We start from the raw sequence: 17,429 nt of genomic DNA on the forward strand, positions 1-17,429 counted from the left end.
AGTTTGGGGTAAGTGTTGCCCCGGGCTTGTTCCAGAGTGTAATAGAACACACATTTAAGAATATTCCAGGTCTGTGCCCTTATTTTGATGACGTTCTGATTGCTGGGGAATCCGCAGCAGTCTTAGCAGAATGTCTCAGAGCAGTCTTTCAACGGTTCCGCGAAGCAGGATTGAAGTTAAAAAGAGACAAGTGCCAAATTGGTGTGAACTCTATTGAGTTCCTGGGATTCAGGATAGATGCTGCGGGAATCCACCTCTCTGACTCTAAGCTTAAAGCTATACAATAGGCTCCCATACCTAAGTCAAAAGGGGAGCTGCAGGCATTTTTAGGGCTATTTAATTTCTACCATTCATTCCTGCCACACAAGGCAGCATTGGCAGAACCAAACTGCAGGCGACGAACCCTGAATGCCCCTCTATGTCAAATCACTGCTGTCATCAAGCTCAGTACTAGCTCACTTCAATGAGAAATTGTCAGTTTAGCATGTGATGCTTCACTGTATGGCATAGGAGCAGTTTTAAGCCATCTAATGGCAGATGGGCGCCAGGCACCCATCGCTTACTATTCCAGGACGTTATCCCCTGCAGAGAGGAACTACATGCAGATAGACAAGGAGGCTTTAGCCATTGTAGCTGGAATTAAAAAATTCCACGACTTCCTATATGGGCGCTCCTTCACCATTTTCATGGATCATAAGCCTCTCTTAGGACTATTCACAGCAGACAAGCAGACCCCATAGATCCTTTCTCCTAGGATGCTGCGATGGTCAATATTCATGGCTGCCTATTCTTACAGGCTAGTCCATAAGCCAGGCAAGGAAATGGGCCATGCTGATGCACTCAGCCGACTGCCTTTGCCTCACACAGACCCCAACCGAACACCAGCAGCTCGCATCCTGGCAATCCAGAATTTCCCTGAGACTCCCCTTCATGCTGGAGATGTGGCTGCTGAAACTGCCACTGACTGGGTGTTGAGGGGGTGGCCTGATAGCAGACCAGGTCCAGAATTTCATAGTTTCACTAGCAGAAAAGATGAGCTGTCAGCTCATAAAGGCTGCGTGCTATGGGGAAGTAGGGTGATAGTCTCACCCACATTAAGAGCCAGAGTTTTAGAATATGCATGAGAATCATCCAGGCATAGTTAGGATGAAGGCACTTGCTAGGAGGCCTGGCCTGGATAAGGATATAGAGCAGTAATGGCGAACCTTTTAGAGACCCAGTGCCCAAACTGCAACCCCAAACCCACTTATTTATCACTGGGTGCTGGGTGGGCGTGGCCGTGGTGGTCATGGCAGACTGGGTGGGTGTGGCCAGGGCGGCAGGGGCCAGTCCCTCGCCATCTCCGGGGTATGGTACGTGTGCCCACAGAGAGGGCTCTGAGTGCCATCTCTGGCATGCGTGCCATAGGTTCGCCACCACTGATATAGATGCTCAAGTAAGGAGCTGCCAGGTCTGTCAGGAGACCCGACCTGAAATGCCTCAAGCACCAGTGCATCGCTGGGAGACCATGCAAACTCCTGGGTCTCGCATGCACATAGACTTTACAGGACCCTTCCAAGGACAGGTGTTCTTCATTGTTGTGGACAGCTATTCTAAATGGCTAGAGGTAGCACCTGTCCCATCTATGACTACTGCCAGGCCCATCCAGGAACTGCGCAGAATCTTTGCCACGCACGGCCTGCCAGATGTGATTGTGTCCGATAACGGAGCACAATTCACAACAGCTGAGTTCCAGTCCTTCTGGATCATTCCAACATCCTACCTCAGTCCCCTTTCATTCTGCCTCAAATGGTCAAGCAGAACAAATGGTCAGAATGACCAAAGAAGCACTGAAGAAATTAATGACAGGTGACTGGCATCATCACTTAGCGGATTTTCTACTCTGCCAACATACTACTCCTTGCACCACTACAGGCTGTAGTCCAGCGGAACTGAGATGGGGATGTTGGCTGACCACCAGGCTGGACCATCTACAACCTGACAGGGCTGCTGTGGAAATATCGCAACCCAAGCCTCTAAGAAGTTTGCAGCTTGGTGAGAACATATGGGTGAGAAATTACGGGCTGGGGGCACTTTGGATGGCAGCTGTGGTTTCAAATGTGTCAGGGCCACAGTCTTATGAAGTGGCCCTGGGCGATGGTTGTATGGTTCGACGCACATAGACCAATTGTGGCGACGTCAAGCTAGCCAGAGCCTGGCCGCTGACAGAGAAGAGATTAGTGGGTTGCCGGGACTTAAGCCACCCAAAACTTTTGAGATATGCCTGCAGAACTGGGGTCGCCAATGAACCCTGTCCCGAGTCCATCAGACAGTGGTGCAAACGAAGACAGCGGCACTGGTCTACCTGGCAATAATGAACATGGCAGCACCAGTCTACCCAGCCAGAACGATCAATGAGGTACCGGTCTTCCTGAAGTGATTGGGCCAAGGGACCCTGGTCTACCCGGCCCAACAAGGAGGCTTGTAGATCGGGGACCTCAAACGACAGTGCGGTGCTCTGAACAGATATGAAACCCGCCTGCATATTTGAGTGATTATGTTCATAAGTTGCAATGTGTTGACTTATCCAGGGGGAAGGGGTGTAATGTATTAGGTTAGTCATTAATAGTCATTAATATGATCCGTTGTTGTGTATGTTTGAAAAGAGTCTCCAACTGTCACGGAGCAAACTGCTAGCCTGCAATTTAAGTGGGAAATTTTTCTTTAAAATGATTGGTCGCCGCCTAGTGGTGGCACTCTATAAATAGATGTCAAGTGGTTGTCAGAGCCACTTCTGTGTTTTCAGGAATAAAGAATAATTGTATTACATCGGTCTGGTCTATGCCTCAATGAACTCAGTACACAACATTTACTTTTTAATTATATGAGAAAATGACTTTGGAGCAGTTAAATCAGTCAGAAATAATCACTGTGTATTATTTAATATCATGATTCAATTTTCCATCTATCCTTTTACCAGAATGCTTTTCTGCCAACCATGCCAGAAGACATGTTGGCTCAAGCTGTGCAGTGGAAATCAATGGGAAGGGTCCATTGGTATAGTGAGTATCAACCTTTGGAGTATATGATGGGAAAGTCATAACAGACATATCCAGAATATAGATCTGAATAAACTTGGCTACAACCAGGAACATATTTTCATAAGTCATAGGGATATTTTGGTGATGGTCCTCAAATGATTAGTCTTGTGACCTACATGATGATATTTAAGAAAATGTCGTAGGACTATAAGAATATAGGTCTGTGGTGAAGGTGGCAGGGGTGGGCGTGGAGGGGTGGAGGAGAGAACTATTGACAAAATCATAGCCATGTAGACAATAGCTAGTCATAAAAGACCATTTCATAGAAGGGCAAGCTAAAGCATGTAAAATGGAAATTAAACCTGAATGCAAGATAAAGATGTCATTGAGCTCCAAAACACAAACCTGCTCTATTGAAACCAACTGTTCTCTTTCCACACTCAATCCTTATCTCCATCACAAATGTCTCTATGTAGGATTTCCCTCTCCCTTACACCCTTCCTTTTTATGAATATATATACAAGGCAGCCTTTTCCTTTCTTCTGTACCAACTGGGGTTACCAAGTCTAGCTCTGGTTTCTAGCTTCTTTATGAACCAAGGAGAGATTTATACACAATGACAAGAGGTTAAGAGCATGGCATTTTGTAGAGGAAATGAAGGTGTAAATTCAATGGTGCCCATATTGTTCTACCTGCCAATTTAAACCATTTGCTGTGAGATCAGGGATGTCAATTTGTGATAGTTTAAAGAAGCTCACAGACTATGATTTACAGAAATGGGAAATATTTGTAAAGAAGTATACAAATAATCCTGCCCTAGTGGTTACATACAACAAGAAAGTAAAAGCATCACTGTTTTCTGATCATACATATCAATGCCATGTAACAGATACAGTGATGATCTGCAAAATTGCGCAATCCATCTCTGAAAGCAGCCCGCAAAATTTATTTTTAAAAGGAGTTTTCATCAGGCAATACAGTAGAATTGGATGTTAAAGTGTTGTTTGGCTCAGATGCAGTTTTAGTTGAAGAAAAGTAGAAAAAAAACTTGGAAAGATAATACTTTTAGTCTTGCTGCTATATTGATGTACAAAACCTTTTCAGTTGCACTTGGTTTCTACAGCACAGGTGTAAACATTTTCCCCTGAATAGTTCTCCCATTATTTTCTAAGAAATAAATGCTAATGCAGCTTTCATATTTACTTCTGTTTCATATGATATTGCTATTCTTGAAGATTCAAAAATCAAACTCTTCAATGTTTATTTAAGTTCTATAATGCCTGTCTCACCTAAGAGACTGTGGTTCATAATAAAACAATAAACATACACAAATAAAAGCATAGATTAAAAAGACTCAAGTATAAAGATAAAAGGTACAAGTTAAAAGTAAAAAGCAAAATTAAAAAAATAATAGTCTTGAGGATTTCACAGGCAATCTTTCTAGTATTTAGTTAAGGAAAGTATGACATGTTATTTGCACGTTGAATGTCTTTTTTTCCTTTGTTTTATCTATTTTTTACAATGTCATTAGCTTTTTGAAGTTAGATTATAATGATGAATCCTGAGAATAATTTAGAATTCTTGACAGCATTGTACTGATTTACTTTTTGCTTTTCTTTATTCAACTAGCATGTCCAAATGGTCACCCCTGTGTTATTGGAGAGGTAAAAAATGTATATGTATGTATGTATGTGTGTGTGTGTGTGTATGTATATTATATATTTCTTAAGAGAACATTTTCTCAGCCAATTAAGTCAATATTATTCCTTGATTAATAATTTAGAAGTGATATTCTAAGCACATGGTAATTGGACTAAAATGAAACACTGAAGAACTATTTTTCTTCTCTTTTTAATATTTGCTTTTTTTTCAGTGTGGTCAGCCTATGCAACATAGTCGTTGTGTTGATTGTGGTGTTCAAATCGGAGGTGTAAACCACAGGCCAGTGCCAAACTTCAAAAGAGCAAGGTTTGAATTTCAATTTCTTGGAATTCTGAGAGAAAAATTTATTTATAAATGCCGATGAAAAAAATGAGGCATTTACTGATCTTTTGGGTATACAAATAGTTTCCCTGCCTGGCAAATTAGTTTGAATATCAACTGTGGACTCCTAATGTCAGTTTTCATTCTGAGTAGCTCTAGCTAATTTTGATCTTACTATGCTTACTCTCCTAGTCTCTTTGGTCTGAAGCTAGTTCATCAGTATTTATAACGTGATGAACCTAGCATGCAAAGGGATAGATATAAATGCAACCTTGGGTTTTTGGTGCACTCTGAGCTTGGTTGTTGTCTTGCAGATGTTTCAGTACTCAAACTAGGTAACATCTGCCAGAAACATCTACAAGAAACATCTGCAAGACAACAACCAAGCTCAGAGAGCACCAAGGACCCCTCATTTCAACCCTGATCTACAAATATGGAAGAGTGTTGAGTTCAAAAAGGAGAGTGTTTCTATTGCTAGGCAAAGTTCACAAGGAAGTCAGTGGTTCACAAGGAAGTCAGTGGTTGTCAAACAAGCTAAAATTTCTGAGATTTCATAGAAAGGATTTCATATACTAAGAGCCAATTACAACAGTTTCAAGTATGAATCCTGCTAGTTGTCATCAAGAGGTCTTCCAAATGGTGGAAGATTCTCATACATAGGTCGAGAAGAGCCCTTTTAGAATCCTAGAGAATCTAAGCTCTAAAGCTTAGAGATTTGATGGGATTCCCACCCTTTGTTGTTTGTTTATGATTACCATAGTCATAACACATTCATTCTCTGAGAGCTTTGTCAGTCCTTTTGAAATTATTTACTGTATTTTTGTGTCCTGCGTTAGATTCTTGTAAAAGCACCACAACAAGCTTGTCTCAATTGCTCCACCTATTTGTGAGCCCCATTTGGGAGCAGTAATTAAGAATTGCAGACCCTAAGGCAGCGGTAGCCTTTTCACCTACATTCCTCTTCTGGGCCAAGAATTTCTCTGGCATCTTCACATCTTGTCTCAACCATCTCCAGCTCCAAGGTTTTGCCACATTGCTGCCAGCCCTTGGAAATCACTAGAAAAATCAAACCTTTTTGAAAGGTCTGGCCCATTTTTCCCATTCAGAGCAAAAATCAGGTGGCAGTTCTGGCAATGTATGTGTCCTTGAACTCTCCTCAAAATAGTTTCTTTCTCAAGAGGAACATGTTGCCTTGTGTACCCCTAAAATCGGATGCTTTCAATCCAGGTAGAGTTTCATTCCCTATTGACGCTTCACCTGATACTCTATCCTGCTTCTGTTCTTGGGGAAACCTCACCATCCTGTAAGTCCAGTCAGCATTCTTGTGGAGAGCTACTGCATAAGACACAGGAAAATGTACTTTTATTTTCTGAATTCTTCATTGTTTGAAATCCAGTAGTCCCTTATCTGGATAGTTTTGAGTGTTCTCTTAAGGCTTTTCACCTTGTTATAAAAATGATGAAGAGCATTCGGGACTGAGGTGTGGTCTCATACCATTTGTATGAATACATACTAAATCTGATGCTGGTAGATGCTATCAGAATTATTTCTCCTGTAGTAGGTGTCCATTCTCCTAACAAAATCTATTTATTCTACTTGAGTACTTACTGCATTATTGTTCCTCGTCTTATTTTCTTCTTCTGTAACACCCTTTACTTTTCCATTTTTTCCCTTATGGAAAAATGGTTACCCTGTATTTTTTTCACTTGCTTTTACTTCTCCAATTCCAAAGACTATGGAAAACTTCATTGAGAGAATTCATACTTTCTCTTTTCTGGAAATCAGCCATTGCTAACTGAAGAACTGTGATTCATTTAACAACTGTGGCAAGAAAGATCGTAAAATGGGGCAAAACTCACTTTACAACTGTCTCGCTTGGCAGCAGAAATTTTGGGCTCAGTTGTGCTCATTAAGTTGAGGACTATCTCTTATCACATTTCTAGTTGTTTGAGGAGTTGGCATTACTCTTTAAAGCCCTAAGAGATTGACAGAGAGACAAGCTAAGGCAGAGTGAGTACCAGCTGAGGAACTGGGGGTGCTTCTCAGCCTTCTGGCTTTCCAGGAGTAGTAGAAGATTCTGTAGTGATATGGTGATGCCAATGAAAAGGGCAGAAATGAATTATTTTTTGCTCTGCTTTTGGTCTCCCCCCCCCCCCCCCGGGTTTTAAAGATAAGAATGGGAGTAGGATCACTCCTATTTTCCCCAGAGAAATGGGATCATTTGGTGGCCAAATTCATCAGGGTGTATTAGGGAGGTGTAAAAAGGGAGCACGGCTTCACAGGTTGCTCATTCCTGCTACAACCAGTCTCCATTGGCATCCGGTGTCAAGAGGATCATCTTTCTGGCAGGCAAAGGAGAACCTTCTCTTGCGTTCTTCCCAGACTCTAAATTGCCTTCTGTCCAAAGCTGAATTTGCTTTTCATTCCCTTAGCATGAAGGCAATCAGAACATTGTTGAAAGAAAAATCTTCAGTGGGAATAAACGAAGTGGAGACTGCTTTAGAAAGAAGGTTGTAGTTTATTGAAGAGTAGAGCCAGACAGAAATGAGGCACTGGGAAAGTTGACCACATGTAGCTGGGAATGATGGGCTTTTATACCTTCTTGGGCGTTTGTGTTTGAGGTTCTTCCTGTTTGAGGCTGTTCCTGTGTCATGAACTTTGACCTGAGGTTCAGTGTGCCCTTTTGGTATTCTGATGGTGGTGGGTTAATCCTATTATGTCCTAAAGGTTACGTCCTGCTTCTCTGGAGCTGTGGCTGATGGCTTTGTCCTGTGTTGGATTTTTTTGGTGAGGGGTTGCTGGTTCTTATCCTATCACTCTGTTGTTGTTAGGTATCAAATCTTGCTCCAGGGGATTTTCAAAGATACTGTCTTGAATGGGCTACCTGCAGGTAGTATTTGCTCATGAATGGGCCTCAGTCTTTCTGAATGGGATTATCAAATCTGCATTTCTACAGACCTGGTCTCTGAGTTTTTGGCTGGGGCTATTAAGAAAAACTGGGCCTGCTTTTCTGCCTTTAAGATCGTTTGGGGAAATATAATATTCTGCCTTTTTTAATATTCCACAAAATATTTCCTTCTCTTGGAGGGGGCGGTGCTGTCCTGCCACAAGATGCATATCTCTGTTGTTAATGAATTTAACATTAATTTTAGGAGTAATGTTCTTAACTATTTAGTTTCTGGGGGGGGGGGGTTTAACAAAAAAAACCCTAGCTGCCTTACTTCTTGAACAGAATGTGGAATACAAAGCCAATGAACTGCTATAAAATGTAAAATGATTCTGGGATTTATTTATTTTTTATTAAAATTTTTATAAACTTTTTACAATAAAATCCCTCCCCACCTCTCTCCCTCCCCCCTCCCATTAACCCTCCCCCCTTCCCAGAGCTGAATACAGAGCTAAAAACAACAAAAAAGAACATAAAAAATTAAATAAGCATCAATCAATTATACATAAATCCTAAAAAATTTAAGAACCCCTTTAACTCCATTACAATAAAATCAACAAATCTAACCATAACAACTTTACACAATAAGTTATTCAAAAGCTAAATAATACTTTCTAATCCCATATTTATTCTGAACGAAATTTACCCATCTTTTCCATACAGAATTATATCTCTCTTGCGAATGGTCTTTCAGATAAGCCGATATTTTTGCCATTTCTGATAAGTAAGAAACTTTAAAAAACCATTCCTCTAAGGAAGGCAAGGAGTCTTTCCTCCAATATTGCCCAATCAATAACCTTGCTGCCGTAATAAAATTCAACATTAAAATAATCTCTTTACTATCACAATCTTCAATAATACCTAACAAAAATAATTGTGATGTGAATTTTATCCTTCTATTAAAGATTTTTTGAATATTCCACCAAATCTTAATCCAAAAAGCCTTTATATTTCTACAAGACCACCAAATATGATAATAGGTTGCGTCCATACAACCACATCTCCAACATTTGGGCTGTAAATTAGAATACATACGAGACATCTTTTGTGGATCAAGGTGCCATCTATAAAACATTTTATAAAAATTTTCTCGTAAATTTTGAGCTTGGGTAAACTTAACGTTCCTAACCCAAATTATCTCCCATGTATAACGATTCTGGGATTTTGTCATTATTCTTTTGTGAATGTTTGCAAGATTTTAGCTTTTTCTAGTTTACTAAATGTTCTAATTGTTAATGTAATTTTGGGTGCTCTGTATGTTGCTTGAGGAGCAACAGTCAAAGTATTTCCTATATCCTCCAAAATGCTTTCCTATGTGAAATGGGAAGCAATACTAAGGCACTTGATTTTTTTCCCTGTTTTATTGTGGAAGCAACCATTCCATAGCACTTATAGTTTTTGAGTGAGATTGCAGTGAATTAGCAAGACTTTTGGACTGTAGATTTCTGCAGAGACAATTGTGCTCAGTCCAATCTGAGATAAAAGATGGGGTTTTTTTCTGTAAGTTTATTTGATACTTCAGGATGTCTGCACAGACTGGTCAACCATCTTTCTGCCTTTTTCTGCTCTACTAATCAGGCCAACCTGGGGTAATGCAGCAGCCACTGCTTTCAGATGGAATTTGAAACTACCACCCCTTTTTCTTTCCATGACTCAGGAATATAAGAACAAAACCAAAAGGGGAGGGGAAATCTTTTCTTTTCCTGCCAATTGAAAAACCCAAGGTCAGCATAAACCCATAATCTAGAAATACGTTTGGGGAAGCTTAGGCATTCTGAGGCAAGCTCCCCTACAATTGGCATCAAAGCTATCTGTTTAAACAGTTCTGAAAGTTTTAAAATTACAACAACAAAGAATACCATAGATGGCTGTTAAGGTAGAAAAAAAATGAGACTTAAGAATAGGTAGGTGCATCCAAGGTATTAATTTAAGTTTCTGGGAGAGAATCAACTTTGACAGAAACTAGGGTTAAGCTCACACTAAAGAAAATCAAACCGTAAAGAAAATCAAATTCTCTCTACTACTCACTGCAGCTAGAAATTTCTGTGAGCCCAATTTCTTCCTGAGTCCTGGAAGAAATTATAGTGTGTTCCAAGGGGGAGTCAAGAGAAAAAAAAAGTCTCCATTAAACTCCTGATTTGCTATCTAACATCAAGAGTGGCTAATCATTTTTTCTAGAGATGTAAAGATTTAGTTTACCACTCATTGAGGATGCTTTTCTTTCTAACTGGAATATTTACAATTCACACTGTTAGAGGTACCTGTCACATCTCATTTTGAATTCAACACTATTAGCATGCAGATCAGAAGATAATCTGGACTAATAATGAGTTTCTTTTGTTTCCCCTTTCTCCTGAAGTTTCTCTGTATCAGTCCATTCTATTCCCTCATGACCCACCCCATCCCTGAACAAAACAAACAGAATATTTGTTTAAGTTGCTTGCTAGGATTATTTCAGCAATCATATAATGTATTTAATTTGGTTTGCAATAGTTCCTAGAGAAAGTAAATACTGCTAGAATGGAATGGAACAGAATGGAATGGAATAATAACTTTATTGTCATTTTGAATGTACACTAATCGTCATACATTAAAATGAAATTTTGTTGTATACAGCTCTCAAAGGGTCACAACCTCCAATATACACTACATAAATATGACATAAATAAATAAATAAATACAGAATTATGCATATACCCACATACATTATATGACACAGAGAAACAACAGTCTTTCTGTGTATTACACAATATAAAGATAGTCTTCACTTAGAACCACAACTGGGCCCAAAGTTCTTATCGTTAAGTAAGACAGTTAAGTGAGTTTTGCCCCATTTTACAACTTTTCTTGTCGCAGTTGTTAAGTGATTCATTAGAATTGTTAAACTAGTAACAAAGTTGTTAAGTGAATTTGGCTTCCCATCATAAATATAAACCAGTTGCCAAGCTTCCTAATTTTGATAATGTAATCAGTGGTGGGATTCAAATACCTGAACATCCGGTTCTCAGCGCGGACACAGACCTGGGCCTCTGAGGCCTAGAATGGACTTCCGGAAGTTACATCCATGCACTTCCTGCGGGCTGTTCTAGGCCTGGGAGTCATCCTCCAGGCCTCCCAGGCCTAGAACGGATTTCCGGAAGTGATATCAACACACTTCCAGCGGGCTGTTCTAGGCTTGGAAGGCCTCCACCTAGCCTAGAACGGACTTCCAGAAGTGACATCCACGCACTTCCGGTGGGTCCTTCTAGGCCTGGGAGACCTCCTCTAGGCCTCTGAGGCCTAGAAACGGACTTCCAGAAGCAGCATGGGTTCAGCCGGTTCTCTGAAGTCAACAAAATTTAGCTACCGGTTCTACCAAACTATTGCGAACTGGCTGAATCCCACCACTGAATGTAACCCTGGGGATGCTGTAATGGTCATAAGTATGAAAAATGGTCATAAGTCATTTTTTTCAGTGCTGTTGTAACTTCAAACAATCACTAAATGAATGGTGGTAAGTTGAGGACTACCTATATCTACCCAATTTTGGATGATAAATACTTTTTTATATTTCTCATTATCTGGAAATCATTGCAAAATAATAGGAAAATGTGCAAATTTCCCTGTGTGATATCTTTGCAGCAATATTCAGGACAGGACACAAACGGGCCACATACTTGGAGATCCTAGGAAAAGGGATCCAGTGATCACACCAGAGAGGAAGTTGTCTCCAGCTGCCCTAATTCTGATTCGCTTGCTCACTCATTTGGCATTGCTTCTGGGAGCCTCAAATGATGCCCAGGTATTCGTTTTGCACAGAAATTGCAACTTACCTGCTTTTTTCTGAAGTGCAATACACACAAACATACAATGACTTATCTAAAATGGAATTACTTAAAAAAAATCAGGTTTTCTCAGTATTATGAAAAGAAATAATTATAGATGCTAAGAATATGCCATAATCGTAGCCATGTTATAGTAATATAGTACTAATTATAAAATAACAATTTCATTAAAGCAGCATAACTACAATTCTGTGTTTAATGATCATGGAGCATAAGACGCCCTGAGTCCTGCCACTGTTCCATGCATGCTTCAAAGTTGCCAGGAAGCAAAGTGGAGATCATGATCTTCTAGAGCAGAGTTTTTCAAACTTGGCAACTTTAAGATGCGTACACCCATCCAGCATGCTTAAAGTTGCCAAGTTTGAAAATCACTACTCTGGATGAAGTCTTATAGTTTCCTTTCCCTCAGATACTTGGCTTCACTTCTTTCACACCCATCCTGCTTTCAAAAGTGGCCTGCATAAGTCCATCTTACATTAGAATTAGCTGCAAATGTGATTTGCTTAATCAAATCTGTAGTTGACTATTCTCTGTAGTTAGGGGCTGTAGTTAACTATTCTCTGACTTGCATTCTTGGCAAAAAGTATGCAACCTGAAATGTCTGGGGTCTTTTTGTTTTTGATGTGAGTGCTCATTGCCCATAGAGAAATATTATTGATATTTTTAATAACACATTGAAAATAATTTGCATTTCAGAATTCAGTAAAAAATGTAATCATGTAGCATGTTCAAAATTATGTTTTTCACTCAATTCTAAAATACAGATTCCTTTAGTTTCAATGTGTTACTAAAAATGTCAGTAATGCTTCTATGGGCAATGAGCACACCAGGCATCTCAGGTTGCACACTCTTTGCGAAGAATGCAAGTCAGAGAACCAAGATGTTGGACTGGCACTTGGAAAACTCAAGCTTAAATCTATCTTCAGCCATAGAATTTGCTGGGTGATTATCATTCCAAGTTACTTTTCAGAGTTGTTATTACAGGAAAAATGGAAGGAGGGAACCCTGTTTTATGCCGGTTTGAGCTGTTTGTGGAAAGATGGAATAGAAATTTTAACAAATCAATAGATTGACAGAGTAGTGCTTGATTATGGTAGCAGAAAATTAAAGTCCAGAGAATTGTGGGCTCCCCTTTTGTAATAGTGTTGTATTCATTTATTTGTAAGTTAAAGGGATATATTGTAAGTTAAAGGGATATATTTGCTTAAGTACCTACCTTTGTCATTAAATGTTCATTCACAAGTCATGTAGAGAAGAATTCTGAATAGTAGGTTCTGTTGTTTCAGTCTGTCTTGCAGATCATAAAGCCACGGATTCAAGATCCAGTAAACTTCTTGCTGCTGCATATTAATAAAGACTTAAAGCAGCTGATGAATACTCTTGGGAAGAGTGCTGATGAAACCGCTAATGTCATCCATCTCATTCTGTGTAGCCTTTCCAAGGACCAACATGCAGGACAAGGTAAGGAGAGTAGCTTGCTGAATGCTGCTTACATTTCAAGACATCGCAGTACATGGTTTAATAATATACTTTAAAGCAGGGGTCTTCAAACTTGTCCCTTTTATGACTTTGGGAGTTGAAGTCCACAAGTTATAAAAGGGCCAGGTTTGAAGACCCCTGCTTTAAAGGAACTGGGAGAACTAGTGATCAAGAGTGATTAAATATTATACCCGTAAGAAATCACTGTCAGTGGGTGATTGGCATACTAGGCTTTTCGTCTGATTTCATAGTCACACTCATTTCATTAAGGAATTTAGATGTGTTAGATAACTTATGTATGTCCAAAAAGTCTTTGATGCTATTTCCTCATTAACCTGCATAATACTGCATGATAATTGTTGTGATAATAAACAATGAGAGGGAGAAAAAATAATGGTGTGTAAAACTCACCCACCAATATTTTCTGTGGACTTTTTTTTTTTTTTTTTTGCAACCCAGTAACTTGCATTGTTCGTTTTAAATCTTGAGCCCACTGAATTCCATGTGGTTTCTTGTATAGGTTTGGGGAAATCACTTCTGTGTCTGTAATTCAACTGTACGTTGAAGTGTTTCACTGTGGAAAGAATATGTAGTCCATGCAGAACTCTTTGTACTATTCTCTTGTCACAATAGCAATATAAGGAAGAAAACTGGTTTATTTTATTTCAGAAATTGAGCTATACCCCTCTAAAAAATCTCAGAGTTTTTCTTCTGAGTCAAAGAAGCAAAATAACTGGCTGGTTGGGGGCCAAATAAATGCAATAAATCTTTTGCAGGGCCAGTACATTTTTACAGTCAGCTTTCCACGAAGCAGTACAGAAACAATTGGGAAGAAAGTGTTGCACGCATCATTATTCTACCTGAACTAAAGGTAAAAAAAGGGAAAAAATGCTTCCAAATACATTTGTTAGTCAAGACAAATAATAGATATAAAACTATACATTATTTAGTATGAACCTCTCTCTCTCCTTTCTATATATACGTGTGTCTCTCTGTGTGTGTGTGTGTATATCTGAATAAGTGAGAAATGTGATAGCTAATTCAGGTAAACAATTGTAGGCAACAATATTCACTAATTTTAGAAAGGATTTCTAGCATGCTGTTAACAAGCCAGGCTGAATTTTAAATGAAAGAAGGTTTTATATGCTTTATAGCATATAAACAGTGACACTGGGCAAAATGTGATTAGACATAAGAAAAACAGTATGTGTTCTTTTTCTGTGCTGTAGACATAAAGTCAGCTGGCAATACTATCTTGAGTCTATACATCACATTAATCTTATATAAAGGTTTAGTTGGGGCTCTATCATGTGTTATATTAGCAGTATGTAACATCAATTTCTAGAAAATAAGAAATTGCTGCTATCTTTCTCAATGATCTGAAATAAGCAAGGTATTAATTAGTTCTGTTTAATTAATTAAGTACGCTTGTGAGATTTTGTTCATTAGTTTTGAGTATACTTCATGCCAAAAAGAGAGAGAGCTGGCATATCCTCTGTTTTAACTTTCCCCCAATCCTATACTTAAGAATTAATATATATACAACCTTGCATAGAGGCAAACTCAGCATCCCCATGGTAACTATAGTGCTTGGGGTAAGCTCTGGATATTGTATAGAGTTGTGTTCCAGATCACAACAGACAAGGAAGATAATGTATCAGGCTCTCAGGAACCAGGAACAACACATGGAGTTAATTCTGAGTTGTTTCCTTTATTGTTCTTCACCTATAGACAGAATTTTGCTAGACTAAAGCAACTATCTGCATAGCTACATATATACTCTATACCAGTGTTTCCCAAACTTGACAATTTTAAGGCATGTGGAAACACTGCTCTATACTGTATATCTATACAGTACTCCCTATGCTCTGGAGAAGGTTTTTTAATCCTCTTCCTGCCGACCAAACTTTACAATCTCTGCTGCCTGTTTCCCCTTTGGAAAGCAGCCTGAAACTATGTTCCACCAGATATTGAGACACCCTTTGTACCCTACCATGGTTTTAGTTTTTTATCTCGATCCAGAATTTGGCAAAAGCTGACCTTTTATATAGCTCTTATTCAGAATAGAGACCTACGGGACACATTTCAGAACCACAGTTTTGAACTATAGCTTTTAAGAAACTATCATTCAGCTTTTGAAAACTCAGGATATTTGAATTAAGAAAGTTACCAAGGTCAGTCACTGAAGTTATCACTACAGCTGTGCAGATTCCTGGGTGAATTCTATAATTCTGATATTGCTTTAAAAAAGTTGTTTTTATGCCTTCTGTTTTTATGATGCCTGTCACACAACATTCCATGTTTTCTAAACAGCTTTTGGATAAAGCACTTCTGGACTTGAATAAACAAATCAGTGAAGATGAAAGACTTTCTTCCAACCCTGTAGTGAAAATAATTTATGGGGACCCCACAATCTTCCTATCCCGTCTTCCTAAGGACAATACTTTTTTTTTTTTTTTTTTTTTTTTTTTTAATTGAAATTTTTCAAAAGTTTTACAAATAAAAATCCACCCCCCCCTCCCCAACCACCCCACCCCCCCCCGACTTCCCAGAACTGAATATAGGATTATTTAACAAATATTTTAAAAATAACATTTGCAATTTATAAAATAATTAATAATAATAATAAAAATCACAATAATAATATATATAATAATAATATAGATAACATAAACTTTAAAATGAATAATATATACTAAAAAAGAAAAAAAAAAAAAAATAAAAAGAGAAAAGAGAGAGAGAAAGAAGAAAAAAGAAAGTAGACGAAGAATAAAGCATATATATATATATATAAAAAAAAATATATGAATAATAATACATAAAAAATGTATATATATAAAAAAGAAAAAGAAGAAAGAAAGAAAGAAAAAACAATCATTACAAATTATAAAAAGGCTAAATAATATTTTTCCATATCCAAATTATGTTGTATAAAATTTATCCATTTTTCCCATACCGCAAAAAATTTTTCTTGAGATTGCTCCTTTAAGAAAGCCGAAATCTTTGCCATTTCTGCCAAATACGAAACTTTATGAAACCATTCTTGTAAAGTAGGCAAAGATTCCTTCTTCCAATATTGTCCTATTAACAACCTAGCGGCTGTAATCAAATTTAACATCAATATAACCTCCTTAGCATCACAGTCAATAACAATACCTAGTAAAAATAATTGCGGAGTAAATTTTACCCTCCTTTTAAAAATTCTTTGAATATTCCACCATATCTTAATCCAAAAAACTTTTATATGCTTACACGTCCACCAAATATGGTAATAGGTAGCATCCAAATATCCACATCTCCAGCATTTCGGCTGTAGATTAGGGTACATAATGGACATTTTCTTTGGGTCAAGGTGCCATCTATAAAACATCTTATAAAAATTCTCTCTTAAATTTTGCGCTTGTGTGAATTTAACATTTCTTATCCAAATAAGTTCCCAAGTATCCATTGAAATCGTTTCACCAATATTCTGTGCCCATTTAATCATACAATCTTTAACTAGTTCAAGTTCTGAATCTAATTCCACTAAAACCCCATAAACTCTCTTAATATGGGTTGGCCTTTGATCTCTTACTTGTTTTAAAAAAATTTCATCTTCTCTAAGCCAGCCCATTTTACAATCCATCTTCCATCTATCCACTATTTGTCTATATTGGAACCATGAATAAGTTAAGTTTTCATGTGTTAATTCTTCCAAAGATTTTAACTGCCAGTCTTGGCCATCCCATCTTAATAACTGTACGTAAGAGACCTTGTCCATATTTACCCCTTTCCTTATACCTTCTATGGCATGCCGAGGTATAGCCCATAATGGTATTCCTAAGGACAATACTATACACTCCTCTCGGATATGGAGTTGCAGGAAGAGGATCTCAGTCGAGCATCTGACTCACATTGTCCAACTGAAAGGTGGCAAGGATACTGTGCCCATCTTGCAGAATTTTTTGCAAAAGGTGAGCATGTCAATTACTAGCGGTCAGGTCATGGGATCTGTGAAACAGAAAATACGCATTGCTGGAATCTAGTTGTCAGCTGCTTGTCCTAATTAATTGTCCAACACAAAAACTTGTGTCTGCCGTCTCTTTTTGTTTTAGTTTTATTAATGTAACCGCTTTGATCTAGGAGCAGAAATTCTTTTGTCAGCTGTTTGTTAAAAGCTGAGCTACATCAAACCGA

At 38.4% G+C, this 17,429-nt stretch overlaps 1 protein-coding gene across 1 annotated transcript in view; it reads left to right on the forward strand.

Moving 5' to 3' along the window:
- Positions 1–17,429, forward strand: part of LOC120309132 (E3 ubiquitin-protein ligase RNF213-like) — a 117,936-nt gene that overhangs the window by 90,472 nt on the left and 10,035 nt on the right. Inside the window, exons 49-56 of the mRNA XM_039346031.1 lie at positions 2,960–3,041; positions 4,650–4,684; positions 4,894–4,988; positions 11,572–11,731; positions 13,061–13,235; positions 14,030–14,124; positions 15,567–15,684; positions 17,073–17,206. Coding sequence (XP_039201965.1) covers positions 2,960–3,041; positions 4,650–4,684; positions 4,894–4,988; positions 11,572–11,731; positions 13,061–13,235; positions 14,030–14,124; positions 15,567–15,684; positions 17,073–17,206 — 894 coding nt within the window. The remainder of the gene's footprint in view (positions 1–2,959; positions 3,042–4,649; positions 4,685–4,893; positions 4,989–11,571; positions 11,732–13,060; positions 13,236–14,029; positions 14,125–15,566; positions 15,685–17,072; positions 17,207–17,429) is intronic.

This window comes from Crotalus tigris, unplaced genomic scaffold, assembly GCF_016545835.1.
Source record: "Crotalus tigris isolate CLP2741 ecotype Arizona unplaced genomic scaffold, ASM1654583v1 scf7180000017551.9496454, whole genome shotgun sequence".
In the NCBI taxonomy this organism is placed as follows: domain Eukaryota; kingdom Metazoa; phylum Chordata; class Lepidosauria; order Squamata; family Viperidae; genus Crotalus; species Crotalus tigris.